At 40.5% G+C, this 23,037-nt stretch overlaps 1 protein-coding gene across 1 annotated transcript in view; it reads right to left on the minus strand.

The window, feature by feature from the left end:
- Window positions 1-23,037, minus strand: part of NARS2 (asparaginyl-tRNA synthetase 2, mitochondrial) — a 1,353,496-nt gene that overhangs the window by 51,071 nt on the left and 1,279,388 nt on the right. Inside the window, exon 11 of the mRNA XM_044072015.1 lies at window positions 18,251-18,348. Within this exon, the coding sequence (XP_043927950.1) occupies window positions 18,251-18,348 (98 nt within the window). The remainder of the gene's footprint in view (window positions 1-18,250; window positions 18,349-23,037) is intronic.

The raw sequence follows: 23,037 nt of genomic DNA on the forward strand, positions 1-23,037 counted from the left end.
CTGGCATATGGAATGAGTAGAATGCAAGAAGCCATGAACCACAGAGCTTGCAGGATTTTCCTTGCGGATAACTGGGGTCTGGTGGCTAGTTGAGAGAAATAGGTTGTCAGGTATGTTTGCTTTTCTGGTGCAAGGAATGCCATCTGGGATGCTGTCTTCAGGCTTGCTCCCAGGAAAATAATTTTTTGGGTGGGTACTAGTTGGGATTTCTTTTCGTTGATAGTATACCCTAGGGAGGTCAGTAGGGACTTTACAAAGGCCAGGTGCTTGAGCAGCTTTTCCTGATTGTCTGCCTCAATAAGGCAGTCGTCTAAGTATGGGTAAATTTGAATATTTCTTTGCCTGGCAAAAGCAATGGCGGGAGACATTTTGTGAAAACTCTGGGAGCAGTGGATAAGCCAAAGGGAAGCACAGAGAACTGAAAGTGCAGTGATCCTGTCTTGAAATGTAGACATTGCCTGCATAATTCCTTGATTGGGATTGTGTAGGTAGACCTCTTTTAGGTCTAGGGTGGCTAACCAAGCATCCTTGGAGAGCATAGGTAGCAGTTGCTGGAGAGTGAGCATTTTGAATTTTGGTATCACCAGAAAGGTGTTTAGAATGGAGAGATCGAGGATGGGGCACCAGGTACCCTCTTTTGTGGGTACCAGGAAGAGTCTGGAGTAGAAACCTTGGTCGAACTGTTCTGCAGGAACACGCTCTATTGCCTTCATAGAGAGCAGGGAAAGGAATTGCTTTTTGGCCTCTGCCCACTGGTTTGGGGAAAGATCTGGGAACCCTTTTGGGGTTGGTAGAGTGTGGAAATAAAATTTGTATCTCTGGGACACTATGTTGAGGACCCAGCGGTCATTGGTAATGGTGGCCCAGGTGCTTGCATGGAAGGAGAGTTTTCCTCCTAGGGGCAAGTGCAGGTGGGGAGAGGGAGGGGGTGGAAGTGGAGAGTCATTGTGAGCTTTTACCATGAGGGGTGGCTTAGTACTCCCTGGTTTTGAAGAGGAGGAACTCCATTGCTTAGATCTCTGCATTCCCTAGGGTTGCTGTCTGGGGGGCCTGCTTCCCCGTGGTCTGGGCTGAGCTGACCTGGAGGGGGCAGGAAAGGACCAACAGTTGGAGGGGCAATGCCTACTGAACCTGGGTGGCTGGACCTGCAGGAAGTCCTTATCTGTCTGCATAGATTTAGCTTTTTCTTCCATCTTTTTCTTAAGACCTCCTCTGCCTTGGTGCTAAATAAGTTGTCTTTGTGCAAGGGTGCATCCAATAATTTGGATTTGACATGGTCTGGCAAGGGCTGTTCCTTAAGCCAAGCATGCCTTCTAAGGACAGAATCAGTGACTGCTGCCCTGCAAGATGCTTCTAGGGCATCAAAACCACATTGTAAGGTGTGCTTAATTACTTGACTTGCAGAATGCATTAACTCTTGCAACTCTATTTTCTGCACAAGCAGGAAAATATGATAATTTTTGTTTGAGGAGTTCCATGGAATGTTGCTGAAATTTTAGCATATGGCACTGACAATTTAGTGCTCTAATAGCAAGAGTAGCAGAGGTGTATACTTTTTTACCCCATCTGTCTAATGCTCGGGAATCCCTAATTGAAGGGGTGGGATTCTTAGCAGAAGTTGCTTTAATTCCTTTAGGCCCTTGAGAAATAACCTCAGGGTCAGCAGTAGGATTTTTGAAAAGAAATTTGTGAGAGTCAGGGACTCTATAGTACCTGTCAGGTTTCCTGGGAGCAGGAGGGAGGGTGTCAGGAGTCAAACTAGATTCCATGAAAACATCATCACCAACATCCAGGACAGGAGGAATGGCCAGAGGTCTGTGCTGTGGAAGATCTAAGAATTCCCTGAGTATCTTTTTAGACAGAGTAGTCCTGATATTCCCAATGGAAATGCTCCCTTAAAGTAAGTAGGGTTTCCCCAAAGGAAAAGTCCTCGGTTGGAGAGGCTGAAGGAATGGATTCCTCTGCATCAGAATCCTCATAAGCAGAGAGGGGTTGCATGTCTTCATATTCAGAAGCCTCAGAGTCATCGGACTCCTGTTCAGATAAAACTACTGGGGACAAATCTCTTTTTCTTTTGGCGGGGGTAGCTTGGCTTCCCCTGATCAGCATTATAAGGTCTTCTGCCATTTTAAGCATTTGAGACTGAGACAAGGAAGCAGGTGCCTGAGATTGGGTCGTCGGTTTCTTGGGTGTGGTTCATACCCTGGGCCTTAGAAACTCGGTAGTTTTCGAAAGAATGGTAGACGGGAAAGAAGTCGTCGGTCTGTGTTGAGAACTGGTAGTGCGAAGTACTTCCTCGGAAGCCGGTGCCTGCTCACCGGCTCCGGATCCATCTAAGGTAGAGACATCCGCAGGATCCTTAGTTGATGAAGAGTCTCGCGGCATACCGGACTCCGAAAGGGTCTCAGCAGCCTGAGAATACACAGAGGCGGGCATCAGGGGCTGTGAAAGCTCCTCACTGAGGACCGGAGAACTGATGACTAGCTTAACGGAAGTGTTGCCAGTAGGTTTGGACTTGTGCGGTCTATCTCTGTCTTTATCCTTATGTTTTTTTGGAAGATCTGCTGTCAGATGGCTTACCGAAGCCATATCGGAATGAGAGCTCTGACAGTGAAGATATCTAGCTACAATAAGGGCAGACGACGTATAGTTCTGGCATAGAACAAAGTGCGACAGCGGGGGACGTCGTGGTCTGGGCCTAAGCAAGTGACGCAGTATGAATGAAAGTCTCGGTGTGGTATTTGCTTTCCACAGGCAAGACAATTGTTAACTTTTTCTGACATCGGTTAGAGCAAGAAAAAAGAATCCCCAATGGGGTACTTAGCTTTAGAAGACTTCAACTTCAATTTGGAAAATGAAAACTCAGGTGGCGGCTGACTGGCACTTGTGCGAAGTGCTTCTGGCTCCTCGGCAAGAAAGACTGGTGTAATGGCGTCGGCTGCCTTATTTTGTACTACCGAAGACCTGACATCAGTCCTGGAGCGACGACAACTGATGCAGATATACTAAGCCTCTGGTATTCAGGCCGACTAAGGGCTACCCTGGCAGGGATAACCCAAATGTGATGACTGCAACAGTGAAACACGAAGAACATCTTCATTTACAAGAGCATAAACAGCAACATAAACATCAGAAAAGAAGAATGTTTTAGTGTACATTTTATGAAATGTGAAGTAGTTAAGTGGAATAAATTAAATCTACTTCTATAAAAAGATATACATTAATTCATCATGTTGCTCATGGCTCATATAATTGCACTAAGGGGAATCTATTTAGATTTGCAAATATAAAGCAATGAATCCAAAAGTATTAAATAATGATTTCAACTAGCAGGTATATTCTTAATAACTCTCAGACTGTAATTAAATAGTACACATTAACATTACATGCTAGATGTGATTTACTATATTAATGAATTCATTTATCTTAATTAAGGTTAAATAAACTTGTGTCAATGCCCCTTTTCAGCTATGGTCTTGTAATATAAGAAATCAGAAGTAGAAGACAGATGAGAATACATGTGTATACAAAAAGTTAACACTCAAGTCATTTACTGCATTATGCTGCCAATACATGCCATATAATACACAGACAAAACCTAGACTTAACAATGGTTAAAATACTGATTAACACACAATGAAATATTATTTCACACATCTGCACACGGCATTCATTATATGGTGGCTTGTCAGGTCTGGTTTTAAGCTGATGGAGTAAAGGTGTGTGCCTAACAGCCAGTACAAGTTTGTTCCAAACCTACAATTCAACTCTTATTTCCACAGACAGTATAGCATCTCTAACCAAGGATTCTCAAACATCTAATCCTAACCCTGCCCAGCAGCCATATATCAACATATCCACTTTCACCTTCAAACTTGTGCCCACATGCTACATAAAACTACTCAAACTCGAACCATGGTCTACTTCATCTCAGGACCTTCCAAGTTGTTGTTGTTGGGTCTTTTGGCTTTTCCCAGTTAGGTGTCGCCACAGCGGAACTCCGGTCCGCTAATGATTGGCAGTAGATTTTTATGACAAGTTGCCAGCCCTGATGCACAACCTTCAACGAAGGTACGCCCATTCACACATGTCTCCACACAGAAGATGCTCTAGCTGAGAATCGAACAGGACGTCTTACTGTGAGGCGACAACGCTACCGTAGCACCACCACCGCAGTGAATACCTTAACATAACAGCCAATAGCATTGCCTACCCTATCTCAATCCTTATAAATAGATCACTCCAGGAATCCCATGTTTCTTCTCTTTGGAAAAAGTCACACATTATCCCTCTGCACAAGAAGGAAATTCAACAGATATTATTAACTTTATACCTATAGCAATCTTATCCCCCCTCCAAAATACTTGAAAAAATGTATTCAAAAATGACTGCTAAACTATCTCCTGCAGGAAAAAGTCCCGTCTCCCACACAACATGGCTTCCTTCCTTCCCACAGTACTAACACTGCACTTCTAAGCTATATATATACTGTCAATAAAGCTAGAGATAATGGCAAACTAGTGTCCTCCTTATTTCTAGACTTGCCCAAAGCTTTTGACACAGTTTGTCACAGCAAACTTCTACTTCAAATGTCCTCATTAGGTCTCTCTCAGCCCACCCTTCTGTGGTTCAAAAGTAAACTACCCAATGGGTATCCGTCGGTAAAATGGCATTTCACCCTCTCTCCATACCTCCCAGTCACCACCAGTGTACCAGAAGGCTGTATCCATGGTCCCCTCCTCTTTAACATTCTCACCAACACCCTCCACACAACAGGCCTCCCTAATACAATACACAGATGACTCCACACTCATTTGCACATCAGACAATGAAGCACACCTCCAAAACATTACTAAGGAAGCTTTAACAGTAACTACAACATGGCTTTGTAACTCACAACTCATGCTCAATCCTAAAAAAACTAAATGTCTTCCAAATCCCTCTCTCATGAAAAAATATTTACAGTCCTCTCTCTTGATACCACCACCATTGAAGTCACTTCTCATAACAAATCATTAGGGATGACAGATGATCTTAAATTTGACCTGCATATACAAAATCACACAAGAAAAACTCATCAAAAACTATGGCTGCTTTATCGAGTCTAAAACTTTCTCACTGACGCAACTAAAACTACACTTGCCACTGCTTACCTCCTCCCCACATTTCTTTATGGTGCTCCCATCCTTACTAACCTTCAGGCATCACAAAAAAAAAAAAAATCAAAACTTGAACAATGCTACAACAAAGTTGCTAAATTTGCAGCAAATACCTCTTTTAGAACCCCCCACTGTATAGCACCAAAAAGCATATATTGGTTAGAACTATCCCATCAACTAACATATACACAGCTTCTTACCGCCTATAAAATTATACAGAATCCATCTGTTTATCCAGCACTAAATAACATTATACACAGCTATGTACTTAGTCATTACAATCCAATGACCAAAAACTTCCGTCTGTCCACAAACCTATCAAATCTACTGGGCATTGTCTGTACTCGTACCACATTGCTAAGGCCTGGAACTCCTCATCTCTATCCATCAAGTCAATACTCTCCCTTCCAGCCTTCAAAACCATTCTGAAATACTTTCAAACCAAAAGCTGGTTCTTTTTTTGCTTAACACCATGATAAACTACATCCCTAAATGTGGACAAATACCTAGTCATACCTTACATCTCCTTAGGCTCCCTTCTTCACTGACTTCCTTACTTCTATCAATTTCTCTTCCCTGGCTTTTTTCTAAATATTCCATAAGCCTGCTTTTCTCTCACTTTGTATTGCAATTCATGTTTGTATTATGCTAACTTACCTTTAATTTCTCTACAAACTAGCTAAAATTTCCCTAACTATTAAATCATTGTCATATATTTTATCTGCTCTTAACCAATGTTTTCATATTATGACTAATTTGGTATAATTATTTAACTGCATTTATTTTTTGTATTATTTTAAAGACTGTAAAATTATTACTTTTAAAATGTTTTGTAATACTTTGGAGCTGAAAATGGGCTCCTAGCCAGATGAACTTTCCTGGTAATCAAGTGTCAATAAATAAACAGATAAAAATAATTAAATAAATTACAAAAAGAAGATGGGCATAATGAAATACTTTAATGCTCACATAAGTCTGTGTAGGAGGGGTAAGGTAAAAGGACAGGAAATGGATGAACACAAGCTGAGGCTGAATGCTTTGTTTCTGATTAGACAGCCTAGAGTGGAACATTCATTTAAGAAAATAATTTTGAAGATTATGGAGCAGGAGGGCTATGACAGGTGACAGACTTTGTTTTACCTGTAAAACAGGCTGAATGCTTTGTTTACTCAGCATGATCTCAGGGGATTTGGCCATAAATCTACATAATGCTATTTAACTTTACCTGTAGTCTACTGCAGTTGAAAAATGAGCCTGCTCTAACTATGGTATTAGAAAACCCTCTGCCATGATGCCTTTGGTAATTGTGGTAAGGAGACAGAGGTTGCAGAAATTTACTGTATACAACATCTAAATGAAGTGTGAAGTTTAGATAAGGACTGTGTCACAAGTACAGATATTTTAACTAAAGTACTGAGTGAAATAATCAACTACCCTCACGGAAAGGGCAAAGCTTAAGCAGTGTGGACATGGGAGATATATTTTGATGTGCCAAAGATGATAATTTATTTGTATTTTTGAAACTGACAGAAGAGTCTCAAGGTGTTAAACCAAGCAGACATCTTGGTAAATGGGATGAATGGTGTCATGTAATACTAATATTTACAGGCGATTTACTGGAATTCTAAATGACCCAAACATCAGCAAAGACAACAGCGGGAACATGGGGCAGGGTAATATTAAAGGTGTTAACAAAAATAGTAGATAAGAGAGGTTCCCAAGACAGACGCCTAAGGTATTCCAAAATTCTCATGCCCTAAGTGGGAAAAGGAATTGTCTGTTCTAATCTGGAATATCCAGTTACTTGGGTAGTTCTTTATCTATATGAGTGAATTAGGGGAAGAGTCGAAAACATGATAGAACTCTCAGAAGTACTGTGCTGGACCAAGGAAAATGCCTTTTTTGTTCTGGGTTCATAAAAACAACTCAGTTAAGTCTGCCACTATCAATATTTTAAAGAATATGGTTTGTAAGGGACAGTGTGTCTATTTAACATACTGTGCCCTTTTCTAAAGCCATACTCCTGCGTGCTGAGAGGTCATATTAATTTAGGTAAGACAAGAGCTGGAAACTGCCAGTCATCTTCGTATTTATGATAATGAAGAAATAAGATAGATGAGGTGACAAGAGAAGAGAACAGGGGGAACCCTTGTTTTGGGAGGGAAATTACTGTGGAATATTTCTAAAGTTCAGGGAATGCACCAGTGGAAAATGACAAGTTAATGACATGCCTGACAGGCACAGATACAAACCTATCACTGTTCTTAAATAATGTGGGACTGAAACTAATGATATAACATCTCAAAAGTTTATCCTCTGCATTAAAGGAATTAAGACTGTGACCATTGGATGCAATACTTCAAAAGCTTGACCACTGCCTTAATCACCTGATAAAGTCTTAAATGGACACAAACATCCAGAAAAAGAAATGAAAGAGTGCATTATTTCATATGTCTTGGGATGACCTTTAGCATCACAATGACTGAGGGGACACAGGTTATGTTGGTGCTTGAAATGAGTGTCAAATAAATACATAGATAATGCAATGTTTGAACATGGAATGATGATCTCAGCATTTGCTCAATTTGTTAAGAATGACATGGATTTGCCTAGCCAATTGTTGTTCTCACTTCAGAATGCTTTTGGGGCGTCTGAAAAGTTAAGTTTAACACACTTTACAGTGATGTGCCTTGGCTTGCCAAAACCATGCTTTGCACAGACGTCTGGCACTCCCAAATTTCCACCAAACTAGCAAGTTAACTCAGAACAATGAAAGTTTTCCAATCAGCCTTCTCGGCATTAAGGGCTTTTTTTAATATTAGAAACAGGGTGCCAGGTTATGTTTGGAGCACTTTATTATTCTAAAGCATCAGTGAGATGTTCAGGCAGTATTCCAGGGCTGTGTTACACGCCATCTGTGCAGTAATGCAAGTATAGTTGACTATTTAAAAGAATTAAATGCAACACTGAGGCTATTGTTCATATTTCAGTGAAGAAGTGGTGGTCAGTGTGAAGCCCGTGCACTGGCACAGCAATCAAGGAGCCTCAATCCTCACCACTAACACCAGTGAGGGGTGCCCACATTGGGAAGGAGAACAAGTACACACACAGTAAAGTACAATTTCTCTTAAGAGCATACAGAGATCACAGTCAGTCTGGGGCTGGTTTCTCCCTTTCTCTCCAGATCCCCAATAACACTCCCCACTGGTAGAGCTACAGAGTGAGGTCCTTAGCCAAGTCCTCCTAGCACTCTCTCTGTCCAAGCAGTGCTTCGTGTCCTTGCCCAAGTAGCTGACACACACATACACACTTTGAAATATGATTTATATACAATAACACAGACACTCCTGGGGAAGGCTGGCACAGGATCACTAGCTGTGCCCCTTCTGTCCAGGCTATAAGGTAGTAATCACTGCCAGCAGGACCCTTACTTATCAGCTACTAAAAAGGCCCTTACCAAAGGGTGTCCAATTATTACTGTGCAATATTATTATCCAAATGGTAAGTGTGACTGAGCAGCAAGACTTAATTGGAGCAGCTTTGTACAGTATCACTACATACATGCAATGTACTATAGAGCTTAAATTATCTCTACACAAAACAGCCACAGTTGAAAGGTTTAAAAATATTTAATAATAATAAATAAAAAAACACAAGGCAATACTTACTACACAGTGCTAGTCAAAAGTTCAGAGACCACAGAGAAATGCTTAAAATAATACAGTAGAAAAGTTCTGACATCAATACAGAAAACAGCTAGACTAGACTTCCTATTTCCTATCTACATCTAACAGCAAACACAGTTCTAAAATAAACTTACATATACAGCAAGGCAGTGCTGGTGTTGTTGTTTGTTATGAAAACAAATGCAAAAATGCTCTGATTCTCTCTCTCTGTCCTTAAATTGATAACACAGTACCACTGATTCATTTCAGATTACATCATTATTCTCTGTTTCCCAAGCTAACAGAAACTAGAGTGTGACAGACCTTTTGATCTTCTAGCTGGTCAGGAAGCCAGAGCAATAAAAGATATTATACATGTAAATTCTAGCCATTAACTCTAGTCTCAAAACAACAGGAAGAATTCCTTCATTCAGACATATCGGCTCCAATTTTGACATCAAACAATTATACAATGCTTGACTTATCAGCTTTCCTCCAGCACAGTACAATGTGGTTACATTTTTGAAGTTCAACATTTACTATAATTTTCTTACATTTAAGAGAACAAGCATGTGGCTTACATTAATATTTACAAATTACAGAGTTATCTACAAAATCATATCTAGCTAGGCTGGCAGCCTTCACAGTCATAATGCAGGAGAAACTGAAAAAGGGTGGGTATATTACTGGGGGACAATCTTTTTAGGAAAATTTGTGGCAACCCAATCTAGTCGAATATGCTTACTTCCAGTATGAATGATGACCAGCTGGGATACTGACATTCTGTTTAGTGAATTCTCAAGTGATTTTCTGGTACGCAGATTCCAATGCAGGCAAATGTCAGCCACCACAATAGTGTTGCCTACTTTGGGTAGAACAGCAATGGTGTTTTTAAAAGGCTTTTTTTCTGCTATACAGGTACTAGTTGTTAGATAAGAATGATGGCTTTAGATGACCACATATTAAGCAGCTATACAGGTACCAGTTTTTAGACAAGAGTGATAGCTTCAGATGACCACACATTGAGCAGAAACAGATGAGTCTGGGTCATGATCACAGGTATTATGGGAATGTATGAAATCTCTGTCACCCAGTAATAGCTCAGTACCACTGTCCTTGTTCCATGACTGAATGTGGAATGACAGGAGTGTATGACTGCTGATGTACTTTGTATTCATTCTTTAACCACGATCCACATACGGCCATAAAGTTAGAATGGTGCTCCTGAACCCAATATTTAGACTGTGGATATTTGTTCTTACTGCTGTGCATGTCAATGTACATTACAAATGGTGCTTTACATTGGGGGGGGGATTAAAGTCTATGTTGCCATCAAGGGAAAGAAAGACTGGTGCATAGCAGCATACCATTTGGTATGTTCTCAAGTAAGTGTCCAGTTGTCCGAGTGGAATGGAATCTAAAGATGCTCAGGCTGTATTTTTAAGGGCTTCCTGAAGAAAATGACAGCTACCTTGGAAACCAGCAGTATACTTGAAACTGGATGCGAGTGCACTAGTGGTTTTATGGGTGATGAGGAGAGGTACTGTGTGATCAAATAACAGATGTTAATTTAGTAGGAGTAAATTAAGTGATTAATAACAACTAGTGGAACAAAATGGATATTAGAATAAGAAGCTCCACTAAGTGCATTACTGTATGCAGTACTATGTAACTTGTAAAGGTTCATAGGTGTGTACTAGACTAATGACCCTGGAGCCTTTACAAGTATAGCCCATAGAAGTGCCCTGGCATTGTGCCGCCAGACGTTAGCTCTCAGTGCCTCTATCAAGCAGAGCCACTGGAGTGATCCCCGGGGTAAACTTTCTACTTCCCATCCACTCATCAAGATTTCTCCTGAAGAGGGCCAGTGAGGTGCTCTGATTGACATGTATGGGAAGTCTATTTCAGAGCATGGGCAGTCTCTGGGTTACGAACCTGTCCCTCCAGCATGTTCTGCTGATTGTGGCATTGAGGCTGAGGTCTCTGGAGCATGCTGTGTGGAAGGATTGATATTTCTTTAGATGTAGCATTTCTAACAGAGCTGGGTCAGACAGGTCTTTGTGAGTCAAGCAGAGATAGCCTCTTAGTAGATGATACGAGACAGAGAATAGCTTTAGTTTTTTGAGTCTGTCCATGTAGGACATGTGTTTAAGGCATAGGATCCTCTTCGTGAGGTACTTTTGTGGCCTCTCCAGCTGTTGCAGGTGTCTAGTGAGGTACATGCCAAATGGGGCATTATACTCAATGATTGGTCTAATGAGGGAAGAGTAGAGAGAGATGATGATCTCTTTCTTCCTGGATGCAAAACTCTTGGTAATGAGATGTGCCACATAGAAGGACTTTCTGATCACAGTGGCAATGTGGTGGTTGAAGGAGAGGTTGCTGTCAACCTGTGTCCCCAGATCTCTTATAATGCCTTCAGTGTACAGTGGGCTCTCATCGATGTGACAATTAGTGGGAACTGAGATTTTCCCCAAAGGGGATGACGTCGCATTTTTTTGCATTAAGCTTAAGGCCATGGTTTAGACACCAGTCATTGGTCTCAGTGAGGCATTTCTGTAGGATGTCTGCATCACTTGGGGTTGTTAATAATGGCTCCCAGCTTGCAGTAGTCTGCGAACTTGGTCAGCCAGAGTTCCTCCATGTCGGCCTGGACGTCTGAGAAGTAGATGCCAAACAGGAGAGGACCCAGGACCAATCCCTGTGGGACACCACTCGTGACTGGTCGGCAGTCTGACTTGGAGTCCACTGCTTTCATACTGAGGGTTCTATGAGCCAATTTGCAACTCACCTAGTGATATAGGGGTTGATGCCAAGTTTTGTGAGTTTATCAGTAATTGCTGAGTAAGGAATGGTATCAAAGGCCTTGGCCAGATCTAGGTAGGCTGTATGAAGTGCCTTACCCTCATCCACAACTCTGGTGGCTGACTCAGAGAAGTCAACCAGGTTGAGCAGGCATGATCTAACTTTCACAAAACCAAATTGCGTGTGATCTAGATTTTGGAGATTACCTATATCCTTGTTCATTAGGATCCATGATGATATACTCCATAGCCTTACATATCAGACTCATCAGGCTAATGGGGTGATAATTCCCAGGGTTTATAGTCGCTCCCCTTTTATGGAGAGGGATGACTGTAGCAGTGTGCCATTCAGTAGGGACAAAGCCTGAGGTGAGGCTGTGAGTGAACAGAGTACACAGATGTGGTGCCAGTTCACTTTGTAGTTCATGCAGAACACAGCCAGGGATATTGTCAGATCTCATGAAAGCTGTATTATTGGCCTTGGACAATGCAGCTTTAACCTGTGCTGCAGTAATGCTGGCTGCCTGGCATTTTCCGGTATTGTGACTGGTCCTTTGGGGGGGGGTATAGTTGGCACTGAATCTGTCAGCCAGTATATTGGCAATATCTGTTCGCTCAGTATAGGAGGTACCATTGTGCAGGAACTCAGAACAAACCTGGGTATTGCCATGGAGATTCTTGATATAACTATAGAAGGCTTTGTGGTTGTTTTTAGTGTCTGCCGCAATTCTGCCTTCATGACTGGCTTTAGAGGTTTTCATGAGGGCTCTCAACTTTTTGTTTAGGCTAATAAGAGAGTTTTTTCCAGTCATGGGACTTCACCTTTTTCTGCAACAGTTTCTTCCTTCCTTCTGTTGTACAGTTTATTAATGTCTGGGGACCACCAGATTGGCTTCCTTTTTTTTTTGCAGGAGACAGTCTTGGTTCTGTTGGGTATGGCTAGTTCCCTGCATTTATGTACGTGTTTGTACAGTGCATTGGTGTATGATTCGGCTGTCATGCATCTATTTTCCATTGGGCTGGGTGCCGTGAAGTTAGCCACCTTTGTTTTTAGGAGCCCAAAGTCAGCTTTGGAGAGGTATTTCATGGTGGTTACCGTGTGTGTGTGTGTGTGTGTGTGTGTGCGTGCGTGTGTGTGTGTATGTGTGTGTGTGTGTGTGTGTGCGCGTGTGTGTGTGTGCGTGTGTGTGTGCGTGCGTGTGTGCGTGTGCGTGTGCGTGTGTGTGTGTGTGTGGAGATTTCCATGGTGTTTAGTTTGTGGTCGGATCAACCAGGGAGGAATTGACTACTGGTGTAGAGCAACGGTTGCCCATGTTAGTAATAACCACATTAAGGATGTTGCTTCCTCTACTGGGGGTAAGAATGATCTGGTCCAGGACATTGGAATTGATGAATACCAGGAAGCGCTGGGACAGTGCATTGGTGCATGAGTAGTTTTAACAGTTGATGGAGGCATAGGTGAAGTCACCTAGTATGAGAGTGTTAGGTTGGACCCTAATAGATTCCAGGGTGCTTAGGAACATGGAGTGAGAGTCTTGGGACATGGTTGGGGACCTATAGCAGGCTACGACCTGAATCGCCGTGTTACCTAGTGTTAGTTGTACCTGAAGTATCTCAGCTGCATTATGCTGGGCTACTAGTCTGGAGGTGTGCATATTCTTTATGAATATGGAGACACCACTGCCTTTGGAGCTTCGGTCCATGTTCTGGGGCCGAAAGGTGTGGAATGAGTTATAGCTGGTAGCGCAGGGGTGCTTTCTGCTGCTTTAAACCAGGTCTCTGTTACAGCCCAATTGTCGATGTTCTCCATTTTGAGGAGTGCTTCGAGCGAGTGCATCTTGAGATTTAGACTTCTAGCACTGAGCAGCATAATCCTCAGATTGCATTTATTTAAAGCTGTTATGGTAGTAATTTGGCCTTTGGAACACAACCTAAAAAAGGCACTATAGGGGTGGTAAGAGCCTTAGCCAGTACGCAGAAACCCAGGGGTGACAGATGCAGGCCATCTCTGATAAAGCATCAAGGTCTGTCATTCATGTCATCCCAAGCACACAGATACTGGATCCCCTTAGAATGACACCAGAAACTTAGCCAATTGTTGAAGTCAATCATTTTCTGCTTGTACTGCGGTATCATTCTGGGCGACAGTAGGATGCTGCTCAGGTCTAAGGTCATACCTGCCTGGGCCACATAATCTGAGAGCTCCTCCATATCTCTTTTCATGTAGTCCAGGGAGGTGCATCTCAGGCCATTCACACCCACATGGACAATGACAGAGTCATACTTGTACTTGCTGAGGAGTGACCTGAGTGCGTGTGCTGTGTGTCGGATTCTGGCATCTGATAGACAGCTGACTGTTACCTTCTCCATATTCAACTTAGTGAGTGGGACATCTGTGGGCCTCACTACTGAGTCACCTATGATTAGTGTATTGGGCAAGCTGTTTTGCCTTAGGGGCTTAGGTTGAGGGGCACACTGTGTAGGTGAGCTATATGTCTTGCGGTTTTTGCAGTGTTGTGGTGGTTGAGTAAGCAGAGTCTATATTAGTTGAACATGAAAGTATCAAGGTAAAACTAGGGGCTACTTCTGCCTTTAAGACTAATTAGTATGCATGAAACTAAGGCTTACCACCTGCTTATAAGTGCTGTGATTCTAGGATGGCAGAGAAACAAGGTTTCAAAGGCAGACATGCTCAGCACATTTGTACAACTCCTGCTCAAGTTTTGTTAGGAAAAATACCGATGCTGTCTACCCAATGAAAGAGAGAGAAAGCATCAAAGTCAGAAAGGCAGCTTAATAAAACTGTATAAAGGCTGTAAAGAAAACTGTTTACATTTTTAAAAGCAATACAAGAGGAGGAAATGAAGTGAATGGGAAGCTTGGGTGTCAGTGCCAAATGAATGGTGGACTAGCATGGTCATAGTTGTGATGAAAGCTAAGATTTACATTTGGAGTAAACCTAACAATCTGAACAAAATGATTAAAAGATAGCACTACCAAATACTTAGTGCTGAAGCAGTGGTCTTAATAATGAACTAAATACTAACCAGGGTTTCTGGTAGATAAACCTAGACAAAAAGTCAAATGCTGCATGTGTAATACTCAATTAGGAAGGTACAGGTTTTGGACATCTTTTTGGCAGTCTGTCTACCACAGGGGGCCCAAAGAGCTGCTGTACAAGTAACTGAGGTCTGTGAAGGTATTACAAAAATGAATGATGATTTGTTATTATTGTGAGATACAACAAATTTATGACAAGAGACTGATATGGCTGTTGGACATAGTAAATCAGTATAATCTCAAGTTAAATAAGAGCAATTATTTAAAAATGTGAAAAATATGAAATACATATGCTACACTTATTTCACTGGGACTGATGTCTGATACAGAAAAACTTCAAAACAACTCTGCAAATGCCAAAGCCAGCTGGCAAGCAGACACTAGCATGCTTTCTAGAAATACTGTAGTTAAATTGCACATTATATGCCTGAGATAACTATGTCTGTAAGAAAGCCTTGAAATGTTTAAGTAACTAGCTACAGATGCACTAACTTTAAAGTAATATGATGTGCATCAGCTTTATTGGTAAGAATATGCCAATCAGAGTGATACAGAGCTGTGATCCTGCAAGAGACTATGGGTCAAGACTCAAGAGCATCTACAGATGCTCAGAGGAAAAGAAGCAGTGGTACATGGATACAAGGAAATCCATGAATGTGTCTATAGTTGGAAATGGACAAAATCCCTTGCAAAGCATATTTGGAAAGTCTGTATAAAGCATTTCCAAGACTGCAAAAGATTTTATTTGATCTGAATAAGAAAGTGAAATGCAGGTCAGACACGGAACTTTTTTAAGAGAAGATGTGCATACAGCATATTTACTAGAGCAACATGAAGTTTGTTAAAAACAACATTGAAGTTTTTAAGTAAGTCTGCAGTTACCAATGATGAAACTAAAAGCAGAAAAAAAATAACGTGTACTGGCACTGACTCAGAAATGCTGTTACTGAAAGACTTAAACAGAAGATGGCCTAAACAAAATTCAACAAGGCAAAAAAATTCAGGATATTTTTTCTTTTAAGGGAAAACTTTGTGTCTGAGGATTAATGTTCAAAGCTGACAAAATATTTGTTCACAATCAAATAGTAAAACAAATGTTTGACAGAATATATGAATCACATCTAGGAAAAGTGAAATATAAAGAAAGAGCAAGAGCTATAATCTTTTGACCAGTAATTTAGACTCAGAATAAGTTGTAGTGTTGTGCTACCTGCAATACACTCAGCATCATTATTATAAAGCGAAAAATGATAGCATAGCAAGCTCCAAAGCCATCTGTGGAGTAGAGGTGTACAGATTAGTTCAAAATCAATTAAGTACTGTGTAATGTATATGAGGACTATTATAAATTTCTTGAAATGATCAAAGTGACAGACACAATAAGTGCAAATGTGTTTACTGTATTAACATCTATTTTCTTTAAACAGGTAATACCTGTGGCTGTCATGTTGAACAATGGTCTTCAATACAGAAGTCAGGAATTTAGAATGGCAGAAGGAATTCAGACAAATGAGGTGATCTGCTGTGGCGACCCCTAACTGGGAAAAGCCAAAAGAAGAAGAAGAAGAAGTGGTGTTCAGCTCACATTATTCACAATCCAAGGGACAGTGAATAATCTCTCAAAGAAAAAAAATCAGTACCAAAAGCTACAAGGACTGTCACGTCACTATTTTGGAATACAGGAATACTCTACTGCAGAGACTTAGCTCAAGTGCCAACGAACAGAAGGCCGAACATCACGTCACCTACTTCAACCACATTACTGACACATGGAATTCAATACCAAACAAAGGAAATTCTGAGAGAAATCAGCATAGACAAGAATACTATTATGACAGAGACTACCAGATTTACAGGTTGAAGACAGAGTATAACTACAAATGCAATGGGAAAGCTTTACCTGAAACATAAGTTGTTGGTATAGCAGCAGCTAAACAAAGAGTCTATGTTGTTTGTAGGGACGATAGAAATTGATATGAATGAATCACAGATATGCAGACAAGACAATATGCCAAAGTCAAAGATGGATACCAGAAATGCAACAATATGAGTTACAGCTATTCTTGTCACAAGAAAACAGAAACAGTAACAATTATGATAGTTGAGAACTGCAAACCGAAATTCATCAAGTTGTCCTGTAAAGCAAGAACGGTCTTAAAAGCAAAATTAGATGCCCAGTGGAACAATGTAAAACATTCTGTTAAATGCTTCAGCTATGGAAAACCAGTAAAGAAACCAGGCAGATAAATGGACAGTTCAAAAGCTGATCATTATACTAAATACAGAAAACTTGTATTTATTAAAATGTCTTTTAAAGATGACAAAAGTTTTTTTCTGATGCAAAAAGTCACTGGCACGCTTAGAACAGAGTTAAGGTTAATTTTAAATAATCAATGCAACACAATGCATGCCACCTCACTGACTGCATTTTATTTTAGAATTAAACAAAGGAATTAAGAAAATGGGGTTTATTTCTTTAATGTTAATGAGATAGGTACAGGAAGCTACATGTCATGTGATACATTTGCTTCTAGACTGTTCACCGAGTATGTACTTCATGGAGGTTAGACCACATTATCAGTATTTCTGTTTTAGTTACTTGTTATTCCGACATCACAAAACAAATTGAGGAGGAAAGGAAAAAAACAACAATGGGAGTATACTCCAGTATTTATTTTTATAAAGTTTTTCTCTTGTTTTTCCCTTTTGAACTATTTTTTCTTTCTTTTCCTTACACTTTTTTCTTTACCTTTCACCAGGGTATCTATAGGGAACTTGTACTTAGGTTTTAATTAATTTAGTACTACATACTAGGCAGAAGTATTTCTCAGGCTCACCTCCTATGCTTCTTGGTTACAGAGGTACAGCAAGTCAAGGCATCATTTCACAGACATGTACTTCACTGCTGGTGCAGTCCAGCCTCCATAAGGTTCACATTTTCTCCACTAATTTCACTGCCATACTTCTACAATTCCTTATACCTTCTCTGTTACACTGGTAGACTGACAAGATGCCAGACTTCAATGCCAGTGTACTAGCTATAGTTAGTTAGGCCACAAATGGCATTCCAAAGGAAGACGAAAGCAATGCGTGACAAAAATCCTTCTCTTCTGTTTGAAGAGAGTGTGAAAACACTACTATCAAACAAGTATCCTGCTAGCCCAGGTGCTTGGTTTTGTATACTGGTGCCTTAACACAGTAGGTGTTTCTGAGAGATCCACTGTGTATGACATCAAACTGATGTTGCGAACATCTTGTCTATAACCAACTACATCCTCTGATTAAAACGAAAAGTGGAAAAAATACCTCCTTCCAGCAGAATGATGACCAACCAACTGCCAACCCTCCCCCCATTGCAAGGTAAGTGGGACAAGAACAGTAAAAGGGTCAATGAGCACTCACATGCAGAGAGGGTAGCAAGGTATATACTGGCAGGAAACAAGGCAAAAAAAAAACTTACATTTTCTGAATGCCATACACAGCCCTCACCATTTCAGAACCACAGTTACATTATTTCTTACATGAACATTGCAAAATAATCCATGGATTGTGCTGTACTTACATTTCAAGACGTGACTGCAGTAGGTGTAGGCGCTCTTCTCTTAGACTGCCCCCAAAAAGTTCTCCAATGCCAGGTACTAGGAGGTCAACAGCTGCAGCCTTGTGCCAGAAAGAAAAGAAGTTTTCAAATTCATCCTACTTAAGTAAGCAGCATATCCCTAGCTGAGAGAACAAGGTAATGCACACATCTTTGGTATACAAACCGCAAGTTAGAAACTAAGTTTCCTATTCTTATTTTGATTCAAGACTGTGTATTTGAACAAAATATACCAAGTTTTTAAATGAGCAAAGTAACTTAGTAATGTTTTACTGGACTAGCTAAAGTCTTAAACGATTATGCTTCCACAGCATAAAAACACTTCAGAAGAAACTGTCAAGCAAAATAATCGATTTTAAACATGTAATAATGAACTTCCAAAACAAAGTCTGGATACATGTTTGACTATTCTGTGAATGCAATAGATACAATAATCTGTGGCACAATGTGGATAATGCAGTTGTTTATCCATCATTGGACGCAACTTGACCTCAGTGCCAAAAGCGGTCAAACTGCCACCACCTGTAAATAATAATCAACACAATTCACAATCTTCAGTGGCTTGCAGCAGTTAAGACACCCTTTTATACACACACACACACACACACACACACACACACACATATATATATATATATATATATATATATATATTTTGTTTTAAGAGAAAAGTAAATATGACACACGAGTTACCTACTATAACAACAGCTCTTCAGGTCAAAAATATTTTTATCATTATTTGCTCAAGAGAAGTTGTTGAAAAGCCTGACAGACTAAAAGGGAGCAAAATGGAATTGAAGTTACACCCAAGGTTGGCCAATCTTGGAGGTGGTTATATTAGACATGTACAGGGCATGTAGCCCACAGTGTGGGTGGTACAGGTGTTTATCTTGTGTGTGAAGAGATTTTGCTGAAAGCCCACTAATGTCACACTTATCTGATAAACTCAGCAGCATTTTCATGTACATCTGTGGTCAGATTCATCAGGTTGTAGTTGACAACCTCTCATAATACACGTTTTTCATAGCAGTTTGGCTTGCACCAATAGGTCTGCCCAACTCCTCTTGTGACACGAGGTGTGGCTCTTCTTATGGTATAAAAAGTGCAGTCTCCACATTTCTGACTTCCCTAGTAACATCTGAGCAACAAATATTAGGCAGCATTTTAAAAGACGAGTTAAGAAATGCTGATTAAAATATCTGTCAATGAAAGAAGATGAAATCTATGAACACTCCAATTCTAACAAAGGAAACATTTGGATGTGCTCAGTTAGAGCTTCTAAAAACTAATCCAAACCAACCATGCAATGGAAAAAAAATGGAAAGGATCACATCCCACACAAAATTACAACAGACACAGGTTCACTGTATCCGTTGGTTTGTGTGTGGAGACCTTGTGCAGTACATAGCTGTTGGGATTTCCTCTTCTGGTATACAAGTTTAGCAAAATTCAAATTTTTTTATGACTTCCTTATTTGGGGTCATGAGCACTTCTGGCTGATGTATTCAGTGACATCACATTCCAAGCCTGAAAGAGTATAACCTTTAAAACAGGAAATAAAAGACAGAAACAAGGCTATATGTCCACATACTCGTACATGTGCATATACATTCACAAGCGCACACACACACACACACGTTATGTATATACATATACATACACATTAAAGGCTTATAAAAAAAATAGAAAGAGAACTTAATCACAGTGAAAGCCCTTACAAACAAAAAGTCAGCAGTCTGATCACACACAAAGGCCAAATCTAAATAAAAGTACATACCAGTTAATACTTGACCTCAAAATGCATGAACAATATAAAACAAAAAGAAACCAGCTTTGGCCCCCTCTCTATACATATACGCATATACACAATAACTCATTGGCTGTACAGCCATCAAGAAGTCTGCAGCTGCACAAACTGCATTACCTGAACAGAGCAGTGCTGCACAAACTGGATTACCTGAACAGAGCAGTGTTTGTACCAAGAGTGCTGTTCAATAGCTCCATTAAATAACGTAAACACACTGACATGCGGAACTGTTCGCCAAAACCCTATTTAAGTATGTTGCATAGAGGCAGCTGTACCCAGGAGGAATAATTTATTTATTATTTATTGACATTTGTTGACCAGGAAAGTCCCCTGGGCCCAATGACCCATTTTCAGTGGAGGCCCGGGGAGAAAAGTTCCATACAATCACAGAAATTTTTACGTACCATCAGCTTAACTTTGAAAGTCAAGAAAGTTTTTACATAATACAAATTGAAGTAGATATACAAGACAAATACATATTATAGAGGTATACAATACAAGAAAATAAACCCAGTCTGATAAATTTTTAGTAATTCTGTTTGTATATTCTCATAAGAAAGAATACTGTTTAATCAATTCTGTTTATTCAGCTGCAGAAATAAAGAAAGCAAGAGAGACTGGATACGAAGACAGACAGTGTAAATTGGAACTATATTAAGTTAGTAAAAGTATTTGTAGTGTATAGTGGCCAAAACATTTAAGGTGGTTTAATCATATGACTACAAGAACAGACAAGGTTATTGAGATAGTGTTCTTTTAGTGCAAATGTAAATGTTTTTAAAGAATCTAGTTGAGTAATAGAGAGAGGGAGCGCATTCCAAAGATTGGCAGTGGCATGGGAATAGAGACATTGCCCAGCTCTTTTGCTGGTTTTAGTTATGGTTAAGAGTTGTTTGTTAGATGACCTAAGATACTGAATAGGGGTGTGTGTTTGTAATGCAGTTTGAAGGGATGGGCAGTAGTTTGGATTATTTAGTAGTTTTTGGGTGAGAGTAAGTTGGGAGTAATGTAGGTAATGAGGGAACTCAAACCAGTTTACAGATTTAATGTCCAGGCAATGATGTGTGCGAGTTGGCATGTTGGAGATAAACTTAGCTATTTTATAGTAGTATGACTGCAGTTTGTTCAGAAGAGATGTGTGTTGGTTAGTGATAATGGGGCAACTATAGAGAAGGGAGGGCAGAAGTAGACCATTAGCTGGTTTCAGTTTGGTAGACTTGTCCAAACAGAATTTATACCTATAGAAGTAAAGAACTAACTCAAAAAACAAGCCACACTGGTGGAATCACAACTTCAATAGGCTCTATAACAGAAGGAAGAAAATCATGGCAAAAATTAGGAGGTGTAGCACCCAGCAGGATGCACTCTTATCAAGCTAAGCAAACTCCTCAGAGGAAAAATAACATCTATGAAAGCCAAATTTGAGGTAAATGTGGCCTCCCAGGCCAAGGACAACCACGAGCCATTCTTTAGCTATGTCTGCAACCTCAAAGGCAATGCACAGTTGTGTGCAGAGCTCATAGTTAATAGAGCTACTATACTGAGCCAGAAGATACAGCAAACCTACTGTCAGACAAATTCAGCACTAACTTTACCCCCCCCCCCAACCTCCTCTCAGGAGATGCCATCAAATATAACTGCTCTTATCACTAGGGAACAGGTCCTCAATGTTCTCTCTAAGGCCAAAACCACAGGACCGATGAATCCAGACAACATCCCAGGATGCCCTCTAAATAGCATGAAACATGACCTATCAGGCAGTCTTGAATTGCTATTTAACCGTAGCCTCCAAACAGTTTTTGTGAATGTAGAACAGCAACAGTCAGGCCTCTGCACAAAGGTGGGCCATCTACAGACCCTGGAAGCTACAGACCCATAAGTCTCATATGCAAAACCATGGAGAGAAGTATCATGGAAATGATCAATAATGACACAGAAAACCTGCAGACAATGGATCCAACCCAATTTGGCTTCATCAAGGGCAGGTCATGCCTACTCATCCTAGTAGGCTTCTTTGGGAAGGTCACCAAAGGAATGGATGAGGGCAAAACAGTTCACACTGCCTATCTTGACCCAGCCAAGGCATTTGACACAATACCCTACTCTGGCATTGTTGACACACTAAAGAGGTTAGGTATAAACCTGTAAGTCACCTAACTGATAGCCAACTGGCTCACAGACAGGACTCAGGAAGTTAAAACTGGGGAGTCCACCTCTACAAAGAGGACAGTCAGAAGGAGAGTCCCTCAGGGATCAGTCCTGGGACTGCTCCTTTTTGGCATTTTATTTATTTATATTTGTTTACCAGGGTAGTGCAGTGATCAAAACTGACCGATTTCAGGCTCAGCCTAGGTGAAATATCAAACATTTCACAAACAAAAAAATACAGAACTGCAAGCAATAACAGAATAGCTCAGACTAATTACACAGAAAAAATATGCATATATATTCCAGTGAACAAGCACAGTATAGATATTAGTAACTAAAGTGGGTCACTCTTCAGTAAATCTTGAGTGAGGAGAGAGAAGAAAGGACTCAGAAAGGGGCTAGGTTACATGTCCTCTGTTGAAGCAGGTGCATTTGGCTTGAGCGAAGAAGTGCTTTTTGAGTTGCATTCTGAATTCTGGAATAAGTGTTGATTTCTTTAATGTCAATGGGAAGAGCTTTCCAAACAGTAGGTGCCTGAGAGCAGAAAGCATGTGCAGTGAATTGGAGTTTGGTTCTAGGGGTAATGAGTGTTGGTGTGGCTTGTGAGTACTGTCTCAGATTGTATGAGGAGGGTTTTACATGAAGTCTGTGGGAGTAAATGTGTGGAGTTGGAGTAGTTTGTAGAGTTGGGATCCTAAACATAAGTTAGGATGATATAAATAGGACCTGCTGGAGAGACAGGTATGTATCCCTGAGACTACCCCTACTCTGCAACAGGTTCCCCATCCATGTGAAG

Source organism: Protopterus annectens, chromosome 5.part0, assembly GCF_019279795.1.
Source record: "Protopterus annectens isolate FY-2018-M chromosome 5.part0, PAN1.0, whole genome shotgun sequence".
In the NCBI taxonomy this organism is placed as follows: Eukaryota; Metazoa; Chordata; order Ceratodontiformes; family Protopteridae; genus Protopterus; species Protopterus annectens.